Genomic DNA, 23239 nt, shown 5'->3' with positions numbered 1-23239 from the left:
AAACAATATTTTTCCACCAGTACCTTTTCAAGTTCCTGTGTGGGATTTAAATTTGGTACTTAAATTTCTGACATGTGCACCCTTTGAGCCTTTACATTCTTGTCCGTTAAGGCTTCTTACATTTAAAAACTATACTTTTAATTGCATTGACATCAGCCCGCAGAGTAAGCGAGTTGCAGGCACTTTTGAGTGGTCCTCCTCACACCATCTTTCATAAAGATAAAGTTGTCCTTCGAGTTAAACCATCTTTTCTGCCAAAAATAGTTTCAGACTTTCATCTGTCACAGAAAATAATTCTACCTGCGTTCTACCCTCCTCCTCACACATGTAAGGAAGAGGAAAGACTGCATAGGCTAGGTCCCAGAAGGGCTCTAAGCTTTTACATCTCAGGATTGTCAAAGATACGTCAGTGTGATCAACTTTTTGTGGGATACACTGGCCGTAAATTGGGACTAGCCGTAACCAAACAAACATTATCAAGATGGATAATTTTAGCCATAAAAGAGTGTTATAGGCTAGAAAAGATCCCCCTGAGGGCTTAAGAGCCCATTCAACTAGAGGCATAGCAACTTCAACAGCACTTAAGAGGGGTGTCCCTGTGCAAGATATTTGTGCAGCAGCTACATGGTCATCCATGAATACTTTCATCAAACATTATGCTTTGGACTCAACTACATCTCAAGGAGGTTTATTTGCCAAATCTGTACTACATTCGGTACATGACTAAAAGGCATCTGTACTCCCGCCTCCAATACAAAACTGCTTTGGGAGTCTATCTAAGATGAGGAATACGTGGGAGGACACAATCCATTCGAAGAACAAGTTACTTACCAACTGTAACGTTCTTTCGATTGGATGTCCCTCCCACATATTCCTCATCGACCCTCCCATCCTACCCCACAGCACAGTTTCTGTGGTTTACACTCTAAATTCTTTCAAGGCTTGGGTCAATAAGAGGCACGCCTTTCTTTATAATACATGGGCTCTGATACGAAAAAACAGAACTGAGGCCAACGGGCGCGCTCGAGGCATTTATACTATGGATGACATCGACACTCAATGGATGCCGCTGAGGGACATCGTCGCCTCGAGTGGAGCACCCTCTGGTGGAGAGAGAAAAAATTTCCGAAGCAGCAAAGCTGAAGGTAAGGTTATATCTAAGATGAGGAATACGTGGGAGGAACATCCAATCGAAAGAACGTTACAGTTGGTAAGTAACTTGTTCATCTGGCTCAACCAGATTATCTAATCCATCGTTTGCAGGTGCTACAAAATTGTTCTGCTCACTTTGCTACTGGGAACCCATACCGGGAGCATAATTCACCTGTCCTTAAGTCTCTCCACTGGCTTCCAGTGGCTAAGTGTGTGTCTTTTAAATCCCTTTGCCTAGTGCATAGGGCTTTCTATGCTACTGGTCAGGAATATTTGCAGTTGAAATTTCTATCCTATGTTCCGGCTCTTACGCTGTGTTCGGCTGACCGCTCCCTTCTGGCTGTCCCTAGACTCCAGCGTGCAAGAGTGGAAAGCTGCTCTTTCTCGGTTAGAGCCACTATGTTGTGGAATGCCTTGCCAATTGCCCTTTGGGCCCATCTGATTTACATGCTTTTTAGGAAAGCTTTGAAAACTCTACTCTTCTAGCTTCCTCTTTTTTCTAGCTCTGCTTAATTTAGCTTCAATCTTAGCACCAGGTTGACTTTTTTGGCGTTGGTTGCGCTGTACCTCGGTATGAAAAATTCGAACATAACATACAATACAGAGTCCTCACTTTTGGCCTCGACATAGCCCCCAATATTTCCTCAAAGATGGTGGATTCCAATCGAGCCATCTTTTGGAAGAAGGGCATTCACATATGCCCTTACCTAGACAAATGGCATGTGATGGCTCCCTCTGCTGCAGCATGCATTCTGGTTGATCAAGTCTCGAACCGTCCCGCTGCCTCTCCTTCGGTTACTTTTGGTATACCCTGATAACAAAGACTTCCCTCCGGATCAACAGGATGAACTTGATTTAGTTTCTTTTCCGCTGGTTGAGGAATGGGCATTGCTTCCTGCTTTGATGATCAAGAAACTCTTGGGTCCTGCTGTGTACTGGTTGCCCCCTTTGCCAGAGTTCACATAAAACGGAAGCAACTGCAATTGGTCTATCGCTGGAAGCTGTATGTCCAGCCATAGATGGTTCTTGTGCCTTTCTCTGTGTTATTGATGGAGGACCTCAGCTGGTGCTATTAAGAATTTGACCACTGGGGGAACTCTTTATTTAAAAAAAAAAAAGTTGTTTCATACACTGAATCCTTCAATCATGATTATTGCATCCTTTCCAGTGTGGGCCATTATGTTCAACGACACATGGTCTACGCAAGACATTGTATATAAACATACTCAAATTGTGAATGCCATTTGGCTTGCTCTTTAAGCTTTTCATGCATTTCAAAAGGCCTGCCGCGTGCCGGTCTTGATGGACATTATGACAGCTATGCACATGCAGAGCAAGTGGGCGTCTACAGTACTACCCCCTCTCTGCAAACAAACCAAACCAGGTAGTGAAGGCCACTATTGCCCAATGGATGTTCTTTGCATCTTAAAGGCATACAAAAGTCACTGCTGCCCTCCCTCCCCCATGATCTCCACTTACATTTGGTCAGAGTCAAAGCAGTATTGGTAGCTTGCCAGAGCCTTGTCCCGCTGGAGGACATTAGCAAGACTGCCACCAGGACCACCCCACATGTGTTTGTGAGCATTACTCACTGGACACTAGGTCCAGTACAGATACGATATTTGGTGAGGAAATATTGAAGAAAATGTTTGGCTACTAGGCTAGGTACTCTTTAAGGAAGAGATCTGCATGTTAACTCTTTGGTTGTCTTCACAGCCACCCTCCCTTTGTCATTATATTTTGGTAGTCTCCCAAAAGTATGGAGCAAAGGAGACTGGACATCGGAGAATTATTCACTGGTTATTCACCATAGTGACTACTGTACTACTAGACCATAGTTCTTTCGTCTATACGGCCCTCCCTCTGTCCACGCTAATACGTGTGCCTTTTGTAGTTCATTCCTGCTGCGATTTAGACCTTTTTCCGCACTTTGCATTAATGGTCTGAGCACTTACTATACATTTTTTCAAAGAGTGAAATTCCATCTTCATTTGATCTTTCCTGTGTAGTTCTACACAAAGGGTTGCGTTTCTGTGCAGGTAATGTTTTTTTTCCTCCTTGTTTTCAAATCCAACATGGTGCTCCTTACCTTTTCGTGAGCATGGTTTTAGCACTTTTAACAAATCTGCCTCCATCAGAAGCTGTTAACAAACCCCCAAAAACAATAGTTATGTCTATTCCATCCCCACATGTCAAATAGAAAGTGAATGGAAGCATCTCAAATAATCAGGTCTCCTTCAAAAACAAGACAGGAGAGAAATGGGTATGGAGTAGTCCTAAAGGTGGCCACGAAATCACGTTTCCAAGCTCTTTAACCAGTATTTCACTACAAAGAATGTAACCCCTTCATCTGGGATGATGGCACAAAAACTCTTTAACCTTCTGGAACAGAATCCAGTGGAAAGGAGCCAATATCACAGCTGAGGAAAGGGGTCTACTCCCAGAAATCTCTACGGCACAAGGTAGGCACAGATTGGTTGTAACCAAGTCTTGACCTTAAGGTTTTTGAACAAACTGGTGTGTGACAAAAAGGATTTATGAGCCTTTCCTGGCCCAAGGGCATCCTGGATCTTTCTCGTCCCAAATGCATAACTGCTACAGGACTGAGTGAGTGGTCATGGAAAACAAACATCTGGGAGAAGTTGTGATTCTCCTCGAAAGTGAAGGAACTGTTGCACTGGTGTTGCAGTAGATCAAATTTGGAGAAGGATGCCCTATTGCAGACTATCCTACCAGAACAATAAGTGATGACTTATGCCTTCCTGGGTGAGTGGGGAACCCAAATGGGTCAACTCGTCATGGGACTCTAATACAACGCAGCACTGGCTTGCAGCAAAGAACTTGACCATACCTGCAGTTCACAAACCTGGACTGCAGAATGTTCAGGTGGACACCCTCATCAGACCGTTTGTTGACACATTTGGAATTTCCTTTTTGTCATTCTTTTGGCTAAATACTGCCATTCCAGAGGATCGTGATCAATATCTGTGGGCCCTGCCTCAAACCAATCTCCCCTGGGCCTGCAACAGCAAGGACACTACCTAAATCCTGACACGGGAGGCTGGAAGTCCTCTTGAGCATTCCAAATGGCTCCCAGAGGATCATGTGACATGCTGCCTCTCTTGCTCTTGAGTTTCCGCTGGGTCTTTGTAGCTATGGAGCAAAAGCAGCAAAGGACAACTCTGTGTTGTGACCGGAAAGGGCCTAGGGCTAACATTCTTTAGGAAATTGCCGATTTCCTGACCTTGCCCTTCGTTCGACTCCTTCTTCCACACAGAGGTATCCTTCAACCCATTGACTCCCCTTTCATCGCAGAGCTGTTATTGTGTTCTCCTATAGCCCCACTATAGCCAACTTTGAACTTGTACCAGCTCCTTCCTAGACCAGCCTTCCCCTTCACTTGCCACTCACTCACCTATCACCCCCTATTGGGCTTTGCCCTTCCTCCACTTGCCTACTACTTTTACCCACCACCATTGACTTAGCTTCCTTCCACCTTGAACGCACTCTTCTCCTTGCCTTCTCTCATAGCCTTTCTTCATAACTTGGTCTAATGTCTACACCACTCTCTCCCCTCTCCATTTCCGTCCTCTGCACTCTTCAAACCCATTGGCCATTTGCTCCCAAGATCTCCACCCTCATCTATCCCCTTTGCTTACTGTACAAAACCTGCTGCTCCTCTCCCTCCCCCCCCACCTCCGATCACTTTTTCACTTGGTATTGTGGTGACAAGGAATAACGAGACTGACCAAGTGGTGCCATAGTTGTTGCTATAAACATTTATTCAAAGAAATGACAAACTTTTCTAACCCTAACTCCAATGGGGTTTCCCTACCTAAACTAAAGAAACATTGGTGCTCATCAGGAAGTCTGTGAAAATCCAAATCAAAAGGCACCGTCCCAGTCAAAAGCTCCTACACTATTCCTGTCACTACATTAAACAAATACTAAAGTTATGGGTCCGATCGTGACCCAGGAGAATGGCTCCCTTCTCCTGGATGCCAAAGAAGCCAAGTCTTCTCAAAAGTGAAAGTTCCAAGCTTTTCATAAGAAACAAACAGTTCTATGAGATCGCCATTGTGCTGGGACAATGATTCCCTTCTCCTACCTGGCTCCCCTCTATGTTCTTTTAATAAAATGTGTAGTTCTTTCAATGAGGACATAACGCCTTAAGCTTTCTTTGTACACTTTTGCTTGCCCCCACTGGGATGATGAAAATGCTCCCCGAGTCCTCTCGATACTCCAGCACCACACTCTGTGTAGTTCCCCTTACCCTCTCCCAGAGAACTTTTCAACTGGTTTCGCCAGGGTTTACGGGTCCTCTTCCTCTGCTTCAACTTCTTCTTTCATGCTTCTCTCTGCGCCCAATTATTGCTGGTGGTCTCGGAGCAGTTGTCAGACCGCTCAGTCCACCCACGACGTGTCACACCACCTTCAAAGTCTCTTGTATTCTCTGCTCATTCGCTTACACTGCTCTGCTTTAGGCTACGGTATGCGGTCTCTGCACTGTTGTCTGACCGGAAGGTCGACCCACTACAAGTCACGACACCTTTCTGTCTCTCCGTGTATATTTTGCCGGTTTCCAACCAACTTGCAAGATGCTTCTTGGGCGTCCTGCCGTTTGTCGCTTGGGTTGTGGAGACATGCCTTACTGCAGTCTCCCAAAGCCTAAGCTCGACCTCACGGGCCTCCACGCGGCCTCCTCGTTAGCCGGGTTCTCCTTCTGGATGTACAACAGCTCTCAGCATAACATAACCGTATAGGCCATTGCCGGGCGGGTCAGAAAACAAAAAATCATGCCGTCCTTCTTAGCTGTTCAGTTTAAATAGCGGGGATGGCCCCAGCGTAACATCAGCCCAATTGACCTCATCTGATCGAGCCTTCTTCCCACTCAATTGTAGCATTCTCAAGCTCTTCTTCGTCCCTGTACCTATGACATCAGGTGGCTTGATATTTTACAATAACACATGGTTTCAGACGTGAGCTTATGTGTAGAAGGTTTCAGCGTTAACACCAGACTGCAGGGTTGGGGTTTTATAGGGGCCGTGACTCCCAATCACGTCCTTATCCCCAGGAGAGGAGTCACTCTCGATGAGATCCTACCACATGTTACCTGGGGGCACTGTTGGTTTAGCGCCTCACCTCCCATGCCAAATGGAAAGGGGCTCCCCCCTGGGAAAAGTGACGCTATTTGAAGGATCATCACAGTATCTGGATTTCAGAATCCCTTTGCAATAACATTTCCTACATCACAACTCTGATCACCCTCAACTTTCACACCTTGTTATCACTGAATCTCCCTTCAGGTCTCTGCTACACGGCAGCAATCCATACAGACTCTATCTTCTCGGACTCTCCAACGAGGTGTGAAGGGCAATAGAGTGAGGTTTTCTATCAGTAAGGTTCTCACAACTACTACTCCCACTGCCCTTCCCTTCCTCTTTGAATATGCCACTTTTAAACTACCCACTCCTACTCCTCTCATTGCTCTAGTACTCTCTCAACCCATTGGCCCTCCAAACTCCTTCTCTGACCTGAGCCACTTTCCACTGGCATCCACATTGTCAAGTTTAGCGCTTGAACATTCCAAAGTCCTCAGTAGTCACCTGCCTTGAACCTTACTACCTCTTATCTGACCACTCCCTCTACTTCTTCCACAACCAGCTTCCACACTTACTTTGTTGGGAATGCTCTTGACCTGGGGTTTCTATATGCGTTTCTCTCCTCCTATGACCTCTCCATTGACCTCTTTCCCTCCGATTGCTCTATTGTCCACTTAAGCATCTGAGTCTCGCACCCTTTACTCCACTCCCCTCTTTGATGACCAGAGGAATTCAAGCAGGACTTTTGCCCCTTTACTTAAAGATATGAGGACATCTCCCCTATTCATGCGTCTTCCACATGCCATGCTTCTCTGACTTTCATTATGTACTTATGTCTCCCAAGCAATTCTGTTTGCTCCTACCCTCCATTAACTTTTCACAGAACTGTTTCTCTAAAATCTCCAGACTTCATGAGTCCTCCGCTCTCTCGCTGCCCTCGCTCTGTCTACCACCTCTCCCCTTCCCAATCTACTCTACTCCCCTACCTCTTGCCAAATTAGCACCCATCCTTCCTAGTGCCAACAAACCTTGTGCACCGATTGACATGTTTACTCCTCAAATGGTTAAATACTTACTCCCAATAATCTGCCCTCATCTGTCTGACCTCTTTAACCTCTGTCTCGCTTCAGTGGACTCTTCTCTGCCTCCTTCAAACCTGAAACGATCCCACTTTTGAATTTACCGTCTGGCTACCCAAATGTCCAGGCGAGCTATTGCCCGTTTTCCCTCCAACCTCATTATTCTAAGATTCTTGAGTGGGTGGTCTTCAACCAGAATGAAGTACCATGCGGATAATGGAGTTGGAGATCCACTTCAATCTGGTTTCCATAGTAAGTACTCCAACAAGACGGCACTCATGCATGCCTCCAACTTTCTAATACCACCACTCAAAACTCTCCTTTTGGACCTTTCCTCCATTTTTGACACTGCTGGTTAATCCTCTCCTTCTCACTCTCCAGGACCCGGGGTTTTGCAAATTTGCACTATCCTATATTGCCTTCTATCTGGAAGGTCTCTACTTAAATATCTCCTCGTATTTGCATATCTTAACCGCACCTCTGTCCCGGTCAGTGTCCCCAAAGGATCAGTCCTTGGACCTCTGCTCTTCACTCCTGTACCTATGCCCTAGTTAAACTCATCTCACCCTTTGGCTTTTGCTGCCACTTCTGACGGCACTCAAATCTTTTTGCTTTTCCCTCAATCACCTCAGCCATCTTTGAGTGGATTACTAGCTGTCTTAATGCAATCCGTCACTGGATGGCTCTCAGTGCCTTTCTCCTAGCTTCCCATCCCCCACTCCCACCCCTCCCCTATTTTCCACCTGACATTCTTACTCCTTCACTCAAAGCTTGCATCCTTTGGGGGGGGGGGTCTTCTTTGATAGCAACCCCAGATTGCAACAGTTCATCACTACCACCTCCTCTACTGCTTATATGAACATGCTCAACTTTAGAAAATGTCTATTTTACTCACAAGACTACAAAAACTCAAATCTCCACCCTCATGCTCAATAAACTTGATTATTGCTTGTGCCTACTCCCTGGTCTTCTGCTCTGCACGTGCCTCCCTGTAGACAAGTCCTCAACTTTGTTACCCGCACTCTCTGCATCCTACCCTTATCCACCCACCACTTCCTACCAAAACCATGCTGGATGGATTTCCATGCACAACCATATCCTTTTCAAGTTTGTTCTGCTCCTCAGCACCTGGCTGACTGTATCTGTCTATTCACCATATTGTTGGCTCTGTTCCTCCTGTGCACTCCACCTCATCTCATGCCTCCTCTAACTCGCCCCACTCCATTGGAACCTGCTGCCCATCGCAGTCAAAGCCAACCTGACTGTGGATCTTTTGAAATCTTGATACAAATTTCACCTACTGGTCAAAGAGGTTGCACTCCTCCCTCATCCTCCCTGCTTGAAGCAGGCTCCAGGGGATGCGTTTTAATTAATTGGTTTGGAAAGTTTCAGTATGCTTTTCTGCAGATTCATCTTTCCCCACTGTGAACATCAAATTGCAGCAATGTACCTATCATAAAGACCACACAGAAAGCTGTTTTTGGAAGCTGGATTTGCTGAACAGTTTGAGAGGCAAATTCTACAAATGAAAATGCCAACACTTAAACCTGTTTGATTTTTGTATGCACATCCTAAGAGTCTTGGAGAACATACTCTAGAACGTTATACACCCTCAAGTGGAAAGGATTCCACTTATGGCACCATGGAAAGACCACAACCTCGCCACATGCCAGGATTAAACAGTCCTACTCTACTTCCTTTAAATGACTAACTCTCACCTTTCCTTTAACTTCATGTATTAACATTTTCCAAATATTACTGCTTCTGGGAAGTTGCCCTCTCCTGTGTATTCGGTTCTAAGTGATCATTTCGCTTTTTGTAGCTTGCGCAACAAAAAGACAGATTTTTCTTCTGGCTGATTTTGGGCAGCCTACAAAAAGCGAAAAGCCACATTGCCTCGCCCCCCCCACCTGCACTCTCTCCAATGGGACTTTTTTTTCAAAATGGGTCTGGTTTCACACCATGAACACCTCTCTCAGCACCCCCACACTCGCCGAAAATAAACAAACATACAAACACGCAACACACATACAATTACCCGTTCACTGTCGCGGCCGCTTCCGAGTCGTGGTTTGCCTGTCAGCCCCTGCACGCACTTGTGCGCATTGCAGGGGTTAACAGTTCTATTTAGAAAGATCGCTCTGTGCGGTCACAGAGCAGCCTTTCTAAATCGTGTTTTTTTTTAATTTTATTTTTTTATTCGGTTTTTGTAAAAAGGTCTATTCACCGAAGACCGTTTTTTCTTCACCACTCCACTTATTCAAGATTGTTTAGAAGCACGTAAAGGGGCACTGTCCGAAATCATTTTATTTAAAAAATGTTGAAGTAGTCACTAGTGGCAACTTGGAAAACAGCAGCATACTTGTGAACATTGTTATACAGCCCCAAAAACGAACCCTTCGGTTGGCTACTGGTTGTAGCAATGTTACACACTGTTCATTCAAGTCTGTATCGATACAGTGGCCTAATCCAAGTCAGTTGAAGATGTCGGCCTCCATGAGCCAACTGAAGGGTTTATTCTAATGCTGTTGAACATATTCACGCAAGCCTATTGGAGTTGTCCCAGTTGCTTGGATGTTTTTTTTTAAAATAATGAAATGGTTCAAAACTATGCCCCTTTAACAATGTTTACTGTCCTGTATGGTGAGTAGGCCTTTTTCCCCGCGCTATCAAAACATTTTATGTACGGTTCTATGAAGACATGCATGCTATGCATCTTCCAATCAGTTTATTTCATGATGAACAGTGTCCTGTATCTCCGTGCTTTCAGAAAGTCAAATTCCCTCACAGGTAAGCCCCTGGCCCATTCCATAAAAGGAAACCAGCTCCTGCTGCTCTCCTATGTAACTAGTTAACCACATTTGCAAGTGTCTCTCTATTTTATTTCCAAGCGACACAGACCAGCCATGTCTGTATTGGAAAAGAAGACATTTGTTTTTATTTAGTATTTATGCTTATCTTGAAAATTAAGCCATATATTGAATTGCTCTTTAAATGTACAATTTCTTTTTTGTTCGTTCGAAGATATCCCACATATAGTCTGAGACATTCAGTGATTATACATTTAATGAAGATACCCACAGCCGAGAGCTTGCTTTAAAAGTGCAGTTCCATTATCCTCCTCTAAATACAATCTGTCAGACACACACATGAAATACATGTAAGTGAATATGCAACTGTATGACGTTGGGTGCCGATGAAAGCAAACCGATCTCCTCCAGGAACAGTACATCTTTCTGGTCATTTGTTATACATCTGTTTTTCAATTATTGTCCATATGTTTTTGATTGTCAATGTGTATTGCCATTGTAAAGTGCTCCTTGAATCGAAGATGTGCTTCAACTGTTTAGAGTCCAGTCACACACAACCTGCACATTTGTCAGAACAGTAACTGCTGAAGTTTGTTTTAAAAAGTATTGGGTCTGTTTTGGTGCATTTCTGTTTTCAAGTGTGTTTAATGAAGAGCTTTTAAGCAAAAAGAAATCTTCGAAACATGATTTAGCTTTTACTGTTTCCATGTCCTTTTGATTGGGGCACATACAGGAACTGACAAAGGAGATGAAGTGATTTGTTCAGCATAGCATGGCAGACTGGTCATATGGAAAAGCCAGGATGAGGACTCTGGTGACCCAGTCAACAACTTTCAACCTATTATTGAAATGAACTTTTGAAATGCTGTCTCTTAAAAGAAAAATAAATAAAATGGTGTCCTTCAACATGAGTACTTAGTAGGTCTATTGAAAATAAAATGCAAACTAAAAACGCTAAATAAACAGAAAGACGACAAAAGTAATTTCCACAACAGGAGACTACCTGAAGATGCTCTAAAAGGGTGCAGATGTAAAGTGTGAGTCCAAATAGTCAAATTAAAGAAAATAAATAACATATTTGCAGCTACTGCATTTTATAGCAAATGATTTTCGAGTGGATTGTGTCCTTCAATGTATTCCTCATCTTAGATGTATTCCATCCAGCTTCAGCTGCTTTGGACATTTTTTCCGGCAGAGGGCGCCGTGCCTCGATGTCGATGGTCCATCAAAGGACTCCGTCGAGGGTGACATCATCGGGTGTATAAGTAGCACGCACGGCGCCCGTTGGCCTCAGTTCCGTTTTTCCGCAGTATACTTTGCTTTGGAGATTTGGCGTGCCTCGAGTTCTGGGAAGAAATAGCAATTATAACGAATATGTCCTCGTCATCGACGCCAACCACGACCCCGAGATCGGGTTTCAAAATGTGCAAGTCGTGTGGTTCAAAAATGTCGATCACAGACCCGCACCGAAAGTGTGTGTGGTGCCTAGGAGAAGGCCACGACATTGGAGGCCTGTACGAAGTGTCAGGCGATGACGGGGAAGGCCTTGCGAGAGAGGAGGGGAAAACTACAGGTAGGTCGTAAATCCGACCGTAAAACCTCTAGCGTCGAGTCGAGGTCCCATGAGGAGAAATCTCCTCGACGTGAAAGGCATCGGTCCAGGTCCCGAAGCGATCCCATCGCTCGTCATCTTCGACAAAAAAATCGAAGAAACAACGCCACAGGTCCCCCTCCACCTCGTCCTCGGACAAATCCCCAAAAAGGATGAAATGTCCCACTAAACATTCCTCGTCCGGAAGAATGGGAAGCAATCGGGGTCAAAATGATGGAGGTGTTCGAGAAAGCGAAGCCTCAGTCCGCGCCTTCCTTGGAAGCCGGCCGGGAGCGTCATCACTCCGACACTCGCACGCCCTCGAGCCAGGGTGATCGAAAAAGGAAGGATAGAGAACCTTCTAGGATGCCGAGCGAGAAAAGCCGCTTGAGTCGAGTTGACTGCTCGAGGTCACCAACGCAGTCCGAGACCAAACACCTCGAAGGGCAAGTCTTCGAAGAGCGCCTTGACGCCCTCGAAGCCGAAGCCGTCGACGACGGGTATTACATCGACGCCTTTGTCGACCCCGAAGCCCTCGACGCCGAAAGCTCCAGTTGGGCCAAATCAACCTGAAAAAGGGAAAGAGAAGGCTAGAAGACCTGTAATGCCTTCAGGACCCATTAATACTCCTCCCCCACCTCTTCCAGAAAAGGTTTTCAAACCTCTTTCTAGGAAGGAGTTGCTAAGTCCCTGACCTCCATTTTTGAGGAATAGGAGAAATCGGATGAGGAGAATGTACCTTTTGGGCTGGAATATGGCACCCCAAATGTCCCAAAATTTCTGATTTCAGAAGAAAGCAGGATGAGGGACTTGGTTGAATCACTACACAATGCCAGTGGCATTGATACATCTCCTGAAAATGACTTTGTTAGACCAGAACCAGGAGAACATGCCAGTCCATCATACCCTCAGCTAATGACAAAGGTGATAGATTATTTAGGATGGGCCAGACCTCAAGCCCAATTCATCCGAGATGATCTAACAGACATATTGGATCATGGTCCTACTGAAGACCCAATACTACCTTTTCACGTAGCCTTGCAAAATAGTGTGGCCAAAAATTGGGAGACTCCGGATTCTATTCCGCCAGTGAATAAATCCCTCACTTCAAAATACCGCCCTGCCAGTAGCGACCCTGGCTATCTACAGTTTGGTCATACAGGCAGGCACTGCTTCTAACAAACTGGCATACCCTTCTATCCCTCCGGACAGGGACGATAAGCATGTGGATGGCTGGGCACGGACGGTATTTTCAGCTGGGAGTATGGCATTAAAATCTCCCAACTCCACATGTGCCTTGGAAAAGTTTTCGTACACTCTGTGGGAGTGCATTGTGATGGCGGCGGAGCATATACCAGAAGGACGAAAGGGAAGGATTCCTATCCATCGTTAGATGGGAAGGAAGCTATGCAGGAATCCCTTGAATCTGGATTGGACACTGTAGATAGCATGAGCAGGTCCATGGGCACTAGCACGGTAATGCACAGATTTGCGTGGTTACGGAAGTTGGGCTTTGCACCAGACGTGCAGAACCGTCTTTTGAACATGTCCTTTGACGGGTCTCACCTTTTTGGCAGCAAGGCTGACGAGAGCCTTGAGATGTTGCAGACCTCAAAAGCAGCTGCCAAGTCTTTGGGAGCTGCCATTAGGCAACCTCAGCCTTTTTGTGTACCAGGTCAATCTTGGAGGGACGATCCTATCGTTACTACTCCTCAAATGAAAAGGCGAGAGGAATGGCCAATCAAAGTGGACGTGGAAAACGTTCAAAGCCAGCTCCAGCCTCTCTGCCATCAGCGGCTGCAGCAACCGCCACAAAACCACTTTGAGGACTTGCATCACAAGACACCTGTAGGAGGCAGGCTGTCGCATCATCTGCAAGAATGGCGAGCCATTACTTCAGATGTTTGGGCTTTAGAAATAATAGCTCAAGGTTACTGCCTTCCTTTTCTAACGCAACCTCAAAGCAATCCACCAAGGAGACGCCCTTTGAAGTTTTCAGACCCGCTCCTACAGCAGGAAGTTCTAACCCTGCTGGAGAAAGGTGCTATAGAACCAGTACCTGCAGCGGAGAGGAACAAGGGATGTTTTCCCTGTATTTTTTGATCCTCAAAAAGGACGGAGGACTAAGACCCATCCTGGACTTAAGAAACTTGAACAAGTTCCTCAGGAAGGACAAGTTCAAGATGGTTACTCTTTCTCAGATCCTTCAGCCCCTTCAACTCCAGGATTGGTTGGTGTCATTGGACCACCAGGATGCTTATTTTCATGTGCCGATTCATCTCAAGCACAGAAAATACCTGAGGTTCGTGGTTGCCGACTCGCACTATCAGTTTCGAGTCCTGCCATTCGGATTGACCTCCGCCCCGAGGGTCTTCACCAAACTGATGGTAGTGGTGGCAGCGCACCTCAGGAGAGGGGGGATTCACGTCTACCCCTACCTGGACGATTGATTGATCAGAGCATGTTCTGCCGAACAGGGACTGGATCACCTGAAAGTCACCTGCCACTTCCTCCACAAACTGGGCTTCTCCCTCAATTTCAAGACGTCACAAATGACACCTTCTCAACGGCTCCAATATATAGGAGCTCTATTAGACACATTCCTGGGAAAGAGCTCGCCTCCCAGGTCGAGGGCTCAAGACATTTTTCAGATGGTTTCCAAATTCCAAAATGCCCAAAATCTTCAGGCCTACGACTTCTTAAGATTACTCGGCCTCATGGCATCCTGCATCTTCCTGGTGCCGGAGGCTTGTCTGAGAATGAGATCCCTTCAATGGGCTCTAAAGACCCAATAGTCCCAGTTTTCAGGCCAAATGACGGAGCTTCTCAAGATTCCAAACTAAGTTTGACAAGATCTTCTATGGTGGACTTGTTCAGAGAATATCCTGAAAGGAGAACGGTTTTGGCAACCATGGCCGGAGATCACAGTAGTGACGGATGCCTCGCTCATGGGTTGGGGAGCTCATGCCAATGATCTGACAATCAGCGGTCGTTGGTCTCCAGCAGAGTCCAAACCACATATCAACCTTTTAGTGCTGAGAGCAATCAGACTAGCGCTGAAAGCTTTCCTACCATCTGTCAGGGGAAAACATGTCCTGATAATGACGGACAACACAGTGGCCATGCATTATCTAAACAAAAGAGGTGGTGTAGGGGTCACTACCTCTGTGCAGAGAGGCAATGCAGCTCTGGTATTGGGCAATTCAAGAAGGAATCTCTTTAACGGCAGTTCATCTAGCCGGGGAGGAGAATATGACGGCAGATGCTCTGAGCAGGCAGGGCACGGTGTCCCACAAATGGGAACTGGCTCAGGAAGTCATTCAAGAGATCTTCGCCCTTTGGGGAACCCCTCAAGTGGACCTATTTGCGACTGGAATCAACCGGAAGTGCGAAAGGTATTGCTCAAGGGAATTTCCCCCGAGAGGAGCCCTGGAAGACGCGTTCGTGGTGGAGTGGAATTTCCCACTATTGTATGCGTTTCCTCCGATTCCCGTCATTCCTCAGGTAATCAGGAGACTGAGACGCTTCGGGAGCCGCATGATCCTAATTGCCCCGGATTGGGCCAGGAGAACGTGGTACCCGGACCTTCGAGACATGTCCATCTGTCCTCCAGTATGTCTTCCTCAGAGAGAGAACCTTCTCTCACAAATAGAGGGTCAGGTTCTCCATCCAGAGGTCAAAAACGCTCAACCTTCACGCTTGGTATCTTAAAGGCTGAGATACAAGGATTGGGACCTTCCAGATGACGTCATGGAGGTGCTGCTTTCGGTAAGAAGGCCAGCAACAAAGTCTCTATACCATTGCCGTTGGAGAAAGTTTTGCAACTGGTGCAGAGAAAAGAATGTCGATCTTTTTCTATGTTCTATTCCGGAAGTACTGTCCTTCCTTCTGTCCCTATTACATAGAGGTCTAAATGTTGGAACCATTAAAGGTTATCTTGCGGCGCTTTCCATCTTCAAGCGCTCATCGGAAGAATGCTCCCATTTCAAAATTCCTTTGGTAGTGCAATTTTTAAAAAGGCTCACTAATGCGTTTCCTCCTTACTAGTTTCAAGTACCAATCTGGGATCTCAATCTGGTCCTAAAATTCTTAATGTGTGCTCCTTTTGAGCCCTTGCACACTTGTCCATTAAGATTACTGATATGGAAAACGGCTTTCCTAGTTGGTTTAACATCTGCAAGAAGAGTGAGCGAATTGCAGGCACTGTCTTCTGGGCCACCCTATACTGTGTTCCATAAGGACAGAGTTGTGTTGAAGGTTAAACCCTCATTTATACCTAAAGTGGTGTCTGATTTTCATTTAAGTGAGAAAATAGTTTTGCCCACATTCTATCCTCCACCTCAACCTAGTAAGGAGGAGGAAAGATTACACAGGTTGGATCCAAAAAGAGCTTTACGCTTTTACATCTCTAGGCTTTCCAAGCTTAGAGTGGACAGTCAACTGTTTATCGGCTACAAAGGAAGGAAATTGGGTCAATTGGTGACAAAGCAAACAATATCACGCTGGATTGTGCTTTGTATTTCAGAATGCTACAGATTAGCACAAAAAGACCCACCAGAAGGTCTAAAGGCTCATTCCACCAGAGGCATCGCCTCTTCGACAGCCCTACAAAGAGGTGTTTCTATAAGGTCCATTTGTGAAGCAGCAACTTGGTCTTCGCTGCATACTTTTTCAAAATTCTAAAGTCTGGATGCTTCCCAGTCTAAGAAGCTGAATTTTGGAAAAGCAGTACTATATTCAGCCGTTTAGGGGTATCGAAAAATCTAACCCCTCCTCCAGAGAAATTGTCCATACTGCTTTGGGTGTCTATCTAAGATGAGGAATACGTTGGAGGACACAATCCACTCGAAGAACAAGTTACTTACCAACTGGTAACGTTCTTTCGATTGGATGTTCCTCCAACGTATTCCTCATCGCCCTCCCAACCTACCCCTCTGTAGATTTTTCCGGGTTATTGCCACTCCAAAGCTCTCGCAAGGCAAATACCTGTCTGCCGGCACAATCTACACAGTGAAAAATCAATAATGAAAGGGAAAAATAGAACTGAGGCCAACGGGCACCGCGTGTGCTAATTATACACCCGGAGGCCTTCAAGGGACCATCGACCCGACGACATCGGCGCCCTCTGCCGAAATGTTTTTCCGAAGCAGCTGAAGCTGGATGGAATACATCTAAGATGAGCAATACGTTGGAGGAACATCCAATCGAAAGAACATTACTTTTGTGGAGAACAAGTTACTTACCAACTGGTAAAGGAAAACTATGAAGGAAATCCATTTCCCGAAAGGAAAAACATATACCTACAGAGGGTGCAAGTGTTAGAAGTTGTTAAGCAAAAATTGAAAACTTTCTTGTTTGTGTAAGTCCAGGAGGTCATTTAACGTTCGACGATCATAAGAGATTGTGTTCGAATGTTTGGTGGCTAATGCCTGGAAGGACCTTCACATTGATATATGATATGGTATTTAGAACGTGCCTATACACAAGTGTTTCAAGGTGCGACGAGGCAAGAGAGGGGGAACAAAGGGAAGACAGACAACGATCCTACTAGGCCAGGTGTCATTCAGATTGCGCAAGTGCATGGGAGGGGGGAAAGGGAAAATTGCGAGGGGGAAGGTAGAGGGAGGAAGTGCAGTACAAGGGATAGTACAATAAATAAGATAAATAAAACGGCCAGCAAGTGTATGGTAAGTGCAGAACATAAGTGCTGGTAGGGGGACTGTAAGGATACAGAAAACAGTCCCCAGGTGCAGGGGTTGCCAGGGAGGCAGTGCAGGGGGGCAACTGGCGGGCCTGGGCCCAAGATCAGAGGGAGGCCAGGTATCCAGTGCAGGATCTGTCTGGAAAATCAACATGGGAGAGGGGGAGTGAAAGCAGAAGCAAAGAGGAAGGTTTTGAGGTGCTTCCGGAACCGAAGATGGTTCTCCTCAAGTTTCAGGGAGGCAGGAAGGCTGATCCAGAGGGAGGCCCCTGCCGAAGAGAGAGATCTACCACCAACTCGTTGCTTGGAGAAGCGACTGACCCTGATGGAGTTGGAGCCGGAAGAGCAATGAGGTCGAGAAGGTAGCTATTTAGGAAGAGAGAGTTGAAGGTATTTCGGCCCCAGGCCCCAGAAGGCCTTGTGGACAATGTAGAGGGTTTTGAACCTAATCCTCGCAGCCACTGGGAGCCAGTGCAGTGATTTCAGTGCTGGAGAGATACGATCCCCGGGCTTGAGGCCAAGGACAAGTCTCGCAGTCCTGTTCTGGATAAATTGCAGAGGGCGGAGAGTAGAGGCAGGCAGATTTAGATAGAGGCTGTTATAATAGTCCAGCTTAGAGAGAACCAGGGCTCTGGAGACAGTGAGCTTCTGGGGGAAGGGGAGGAAAGGAAGAATACCTCTGAGGAGGTGCAGCTGGTAGTGTGACTTCTTAGAGACGTCAGAGATGTGAGGAGAGAAGGAGAGTGTGGAGTCGAAGATGACCCCGAGGTTTTTAGCCATGCAGGTGGGAGCGAGAAGAGGGCCAAGAGAGGCCGGCCAGAGAGCTGCAGGGAAGGAGGGAGAAGGTGTGCCGATGAGTAGAATCTCAGTCTTACTGGCATTCAGGCAGAGGTCATTGGCGGCACACCACTCCTGGATAGCAGACAGACAGTCATTGCCCTGGATCGTCTGATTGTAATACCAATGAAAATGATCAGTGCATTAAAATGTGCAAACCTACTGTTTATTATTAACAGAATACAGTAGTGGAAGAGAGATTACAAATGAATGAGCATATTTAGAAAAATTGAATTCAATCACTTGGCATATATTTGCACATTGAATTAAGATATGGACTTAAAAGAAACAACAAACCGCAATATTAAAAGCATTACCAAAATGTATATCTTTTAATCTGGCAATATAAGTACCCAATTCAGTGTTTCTAAAACAATGTGCTTGTCAAAATAGAAAAAGCACAGCTGAGCTGACTACACAACCCAGAAAATTTCAAGAAATAGTAATACTGTAAGTAAAAAAGAATTAAGGGGCTGCATTTTGTTTAAATTTGTATTTTATTTGTGTGAGAATGAGACCGGAAAATAGTGCTAATATTAGAAACAATGAGCATCCGGCTGTTGACTTGATGCTCCAACAATGATAGGCAGTGCTAATAAAACACATAAACGAGGTGGTGGGAACATGGACTGTGGATTGCATATTCCATAGAAAATGCATCCTATTCAACTATATACACGTGTACAGGTGGGTAGATAAAGGATAAAAAGAGGCATAATAATGAGGACATTCTATCAGAACAGTAATACTAGGAATAATGATCTGAAGCAGAATAATAGTGTTCACTTGCAAAAGAAAAGTACACCATGGCAACTAGTTGTTACTTTTCAAAACTGCTCTGCGTCATTCTCGCAGATGTATAGTATCCATGAACATGTACCGAGGATTATGCACTAAAATATACAACAGTTACAAATAAATTCTAACAATAAAAAATAAGGCAAATGAATCACTAAAAAATATAATATTAAACAGTTATGAATTAGCAGAGGCTCTTTTCACTTTGGTCGATTGTTTTGAAAATAAATACAAGAAAAACACGTCTTCAAATCCAATTTTCAAATGACGACATTAAAATCATCTGTGCATTACTTTTTATGCATGCAGACTAAGTACGCGAATATTATTAAATTGCCTTAATTTTCAATTACTACTTTGAAAATCTTTTTCAATCTACTAGATTATTAAAAACACCTTGAGTACTAACAGGATGATGAGGACCATTGCATTTTTCAAAAGCTATTTTACTTGCATTAATGTGGATCCCTTGGCATACAATGCAAGTAGAAAGATGGCACAGGTCAATCATGCACGCAGGCGTTTCTTTGATTTTTCCTTACGTTGGAGTATACCAAATTTGCTAGTGCGCTGCAAGAGTACATGCTGAGAATACTAGTATTTCAACAAAAAGAATGTGAGAAAATCTGAAAATAGACCAAAAATCCACTCCCAACCAAAAAAACAAATGCATCTTAAAACAGATCATGGCTAAACTTGGACCAACAATACAAAATATGATTTAAAGTGGTGGAGGCCAGTGTAGGGTCACTCCCCATTAGCAAAAAGAAAAACAAAGTGAAGCCAACCATGATAAATAAAATAAGCGGGATGTTCCAGGCTTGTAGAACAAACCTGTGTAAAAAAAAAAAGAAATAAATTAAAGCCTCAATCAAAATAAGATGAAATAGTAAAAAAAAATTCAAAACCAACAGAAATTCAAACAAACATTGCCAATGCCAACACTTTGGGCTTTTGTGTAGGCTTGGGAAAGACACTTGTCAGGCACAGCCGTAGTGGTATTTACTGGCCATTAATGGTAGCAGGTGCACAATTGTGCAAATGCCAAGCCAAAACAATTGTCTTTGCTAATGCTGGTTTCTAACAGGATTCAGTGAAAGATATGCATAGTGCTTGTTAATGGAATGGCTGAAGGAAAACCTGGTTAAGACATTTTTATTACACCAGTAGCGGGTTTACAACTCCAATTAAGTCATTAACTCTGAAGACTGCTTTGAAAAAACACTGGCAGGCACTTCGAGTGCAATGATTAATAGGTAAGCATTGATTAAAGCAAGCTCAAATGGTTCACATCAGGAGGTGGTTTAGGCAGGGAGGGGAAGGAACTCGGTGGGAATGGCCTTAGGTGTTAGCATAGCCATGGGCAGTCAACGGGTGGGCAAATATCCAGGCACCACCTACAAGCCGTGTGTCCCTCCTCATATGCCATTGCCCCCTATTTCTAATGCCATAGTTGTGGCTTATCGGTGTCGCAAGCAACACCAAATAGCCCACACTAAAATTGCACATACCAAAAATGCAGAAATTAGCAAATAGAAGAGATTGCCAATGTGTGACTCACGTTGAAAGGTTCTTTGAAATGTAGTTTAAATGAAGTTTTAACTTGTGTCAACAATTAAATGTTATTTTGCATTTCATTTTAACTTGGGGATAGTCTCAGTAGTTTAGTAGAATTTGAAATCCATTTACGAAGTTGGGGATTAAAAATTGTCAGTGTAATACAATAAGCTAAATGCAAACAACCATAGACTGTCTGGATCAATATCATCACTAGGCGACCGATAAAACACATTCCATTGTGATAGCATGTAAACTGCTCCCTGTCTCTGTAAGCAATTATTTTAAGGTTCAAAAGGCACCCCAATGCATTTTACTGGTGTAGTCCATATAAAGCACAAAAAATGTATTTTAAATTTGAGGACATATGTCATAATTGTACGTGCATATATGTTTGTCTGCATTTAATGTAGCTTCAATTTGTTTTGTTGTGGAGGTTAACTCCAATGTGTATTGTTTCTTAAGATTTTGTCATTAATGTCAGGATTTTATTTTTCTTCTGTGTTTTTGTTTAGATGCAGTGTATGTACTGTGCTATTCTTTGATTCTGCTTTCCATCGATCTCGCCAGCCCTCATGTGAAGAACAAAATGTCAAAAAGAGAGTTTATCAGAAATACACGGCGTGCAGCTCAGAACATTAGTGAAGATTTTGTAGGGCACCTTTATGACAACATTTACCTAATTGGTCATGTTGCTCTCTAGAAGCACGTTTGCGAGACCGTAGAATTTCTAGAGTGGAACAAGACCCTCTTAAGGACTGATTCACATGGTAGATACTGGGGTTATGTTAGTGCTGGTCATTCTAACCTCTAAAAATGTTGTGTATGCTCTAACTTTTCTTAGTAATTTTACCACAGAAACTGAAATATTTGGAAGTCTATTTTGTTTAATTTTGATAATCATGTTTTGCACATAGCAGTGCCATTACACTGACACGACCATTTAAGACTGTTAAACTGAAATTGTACAAATATAGGGCTGAGGAACGGTGGTGGTTTTAAGCATTAGATTTGCTTGAAAATATAAACCAATACCGTTCTATTTTTTTAAATGTAATTTGTAAATATTTAACTAAAGAGATTTATAATCCTAATATAAAGTTATTAAAAATGTAAAATATTTTAACTAAAGTTTCTTTTCACTATAATGTTTTCTGTATTTATTGTGCACATCGAATTTCCAGTGGTTACATGCAAGGTGCTCTACTTTAAGAAAAAAGCCATTATAGTGTATATTCCATTCAGTTTAAAGTTGTTCCCCCCCCACCCCCAACTGAAATAATGTGCCCTTCCCATGCTGCTTTGCTCAGTGTTTAGATTTACCTCAAATACTACAGTATTTAGCATCTCTGTATCTCATGGTGAAAAACTGTAAACATAGCCCAAGCAGAACTGCGAAACATTCTGCAGATTTGTTAGGTTCATGTGCACCGTGACAAGGGATTGTTTAAATACTAGTCTTGCGTCAAGCTTTGATTATACTGTAGAAGAGTGCTACTTCTGTTTTAGGAGGGAGTTTGCTGTTAGCTCTTGCCAACACCTTTCATTTTACATGAGAGGTAGGTTGTAATTGGGATCAGAAATGTTGTGTTTCGCCTCATTTAAGTTATACAGTATTGTACAAGTTGTGGTAGAATGGGTTGTTTGCTGATCAGACGTTCATTCATGTCGGAGGTAGAGCAAGAAGAATGAAATTATGCAATGTGAGAAAAGGAAAGACTTGAAGGTAATTTGTTAACTCTTATTTGCACAATTATTTATTTTCACATTCTGTGTTAAAACAAGTACAGCATACAGCTGCCTCAATGTGCTACTGTAAAGGATATTGTCCCGACAATCAGACCTTGTGGTGTAGGTCTTCATCTGGTTGTTTCCTGTCCAATTTTGTACTAAACTCGATTGCATATCTATACTCTTTGGGCCTGATCACGAGTTGGGCAGCATCCTGGCTGGGATACCGCCCAACTTTTTTAACATTCACGGCTACCCGACCAGCGGTATTACTGCCGGATCACGGGTTGGGAGCCAACTGTTAGTCCCTGGACCCAATGGAGAAATTTCAGCGCAAACACACCAAACTCGAGATTGGGCGGACCATTAAATACGGCGGTAACGCTGTTACCACCGCATTTAAGAGCTACCGGCCAACTCGTGATCAGGCCCTTTGTAAGCATTTACTCTTGCTCTCTGACGCCATGTGATTATCAATCCGGTAGGACAGCCTTTGAACTGATGAGTAGAATGGTTTTCCCTCTGTCTCCAACTCTAATTTTGATGAATAACATTTGTGCTGTTTGAAAAATGTAGAACCTGTAGACAACTCTTGGCATAGAATCTTTTTGATATGTCTTACCTTTTCAGTCAAAGATAGCTATATTCGACTTTATTGTTTTAGAGCCAAACAATAATACAAAGCCGGATTTAATATTTAATTGGCAATCGAGCTGTGCTCATTACATCTTTCCATCGTAAACATTAATGATCAGTCTAGTAAAATTATTAAAATCAGATGGGTTAAAATCATATACGTACAATTTTTCTATTATATTACCACAAGTATACTAGATGTGCCTGCATTACTAATCCTTTTCCTAATTGCCCATTTTTTCTTT

At 44.0% G+C, this 23239-nt stretch overlaps 1 protein-coding gene across 6 annotated transcripts in view; it reads left to right on the top strand.

Moving 5' to 3' along the window:
• Positions 1-23239, top strand: part of FBXO8 (F-box protein 8) — an 862565-nt gene that overhangs the window by 296423 nt on the left and 542903 nt on the right. For 4 of the 6 annotated variants that reach the window (XM_069631429.1, XM_069631430.1, XM_069631431.1 and 1 more), the window contains one exon: positions 21143-21775. The exons of the other annotated variants lie outside the window; for them this stretch is intronic. In XM_069631429.1, the coding sequence (XP_069487530.1) occupies positions 21143-21330 (188 nt within the window). In that variant the 3' untranslated portion in view covers positions 21331-21775. Of the gene's footprint in view, positions 1-21142; positions 21776-23239 lie in introns of those variants that run through there. 6 annotated transcript variants of the gene reach the window in all.

The sequence above is a fragment of the Ambystoma mexicanum genome, chromosome 6q, assembly GCF_040938575.1.
Source record: "Ambystoma mexicanum isolate Mex_15411 chromosome 6q, UKY_AmexF1_1, whole genome shotgun sequence".
Taxonomy (NCBI): Eukaryota; Metazoa; Chordata; class Amphibia; order Caudata; family Ambystomatidae; genus Ambystoma; species Ambystoma mexicanum.
Note: the sequence above shows the minus strand (reverse complement) of the source record. Positions and strands in the feature narration are given on the sequence as shown.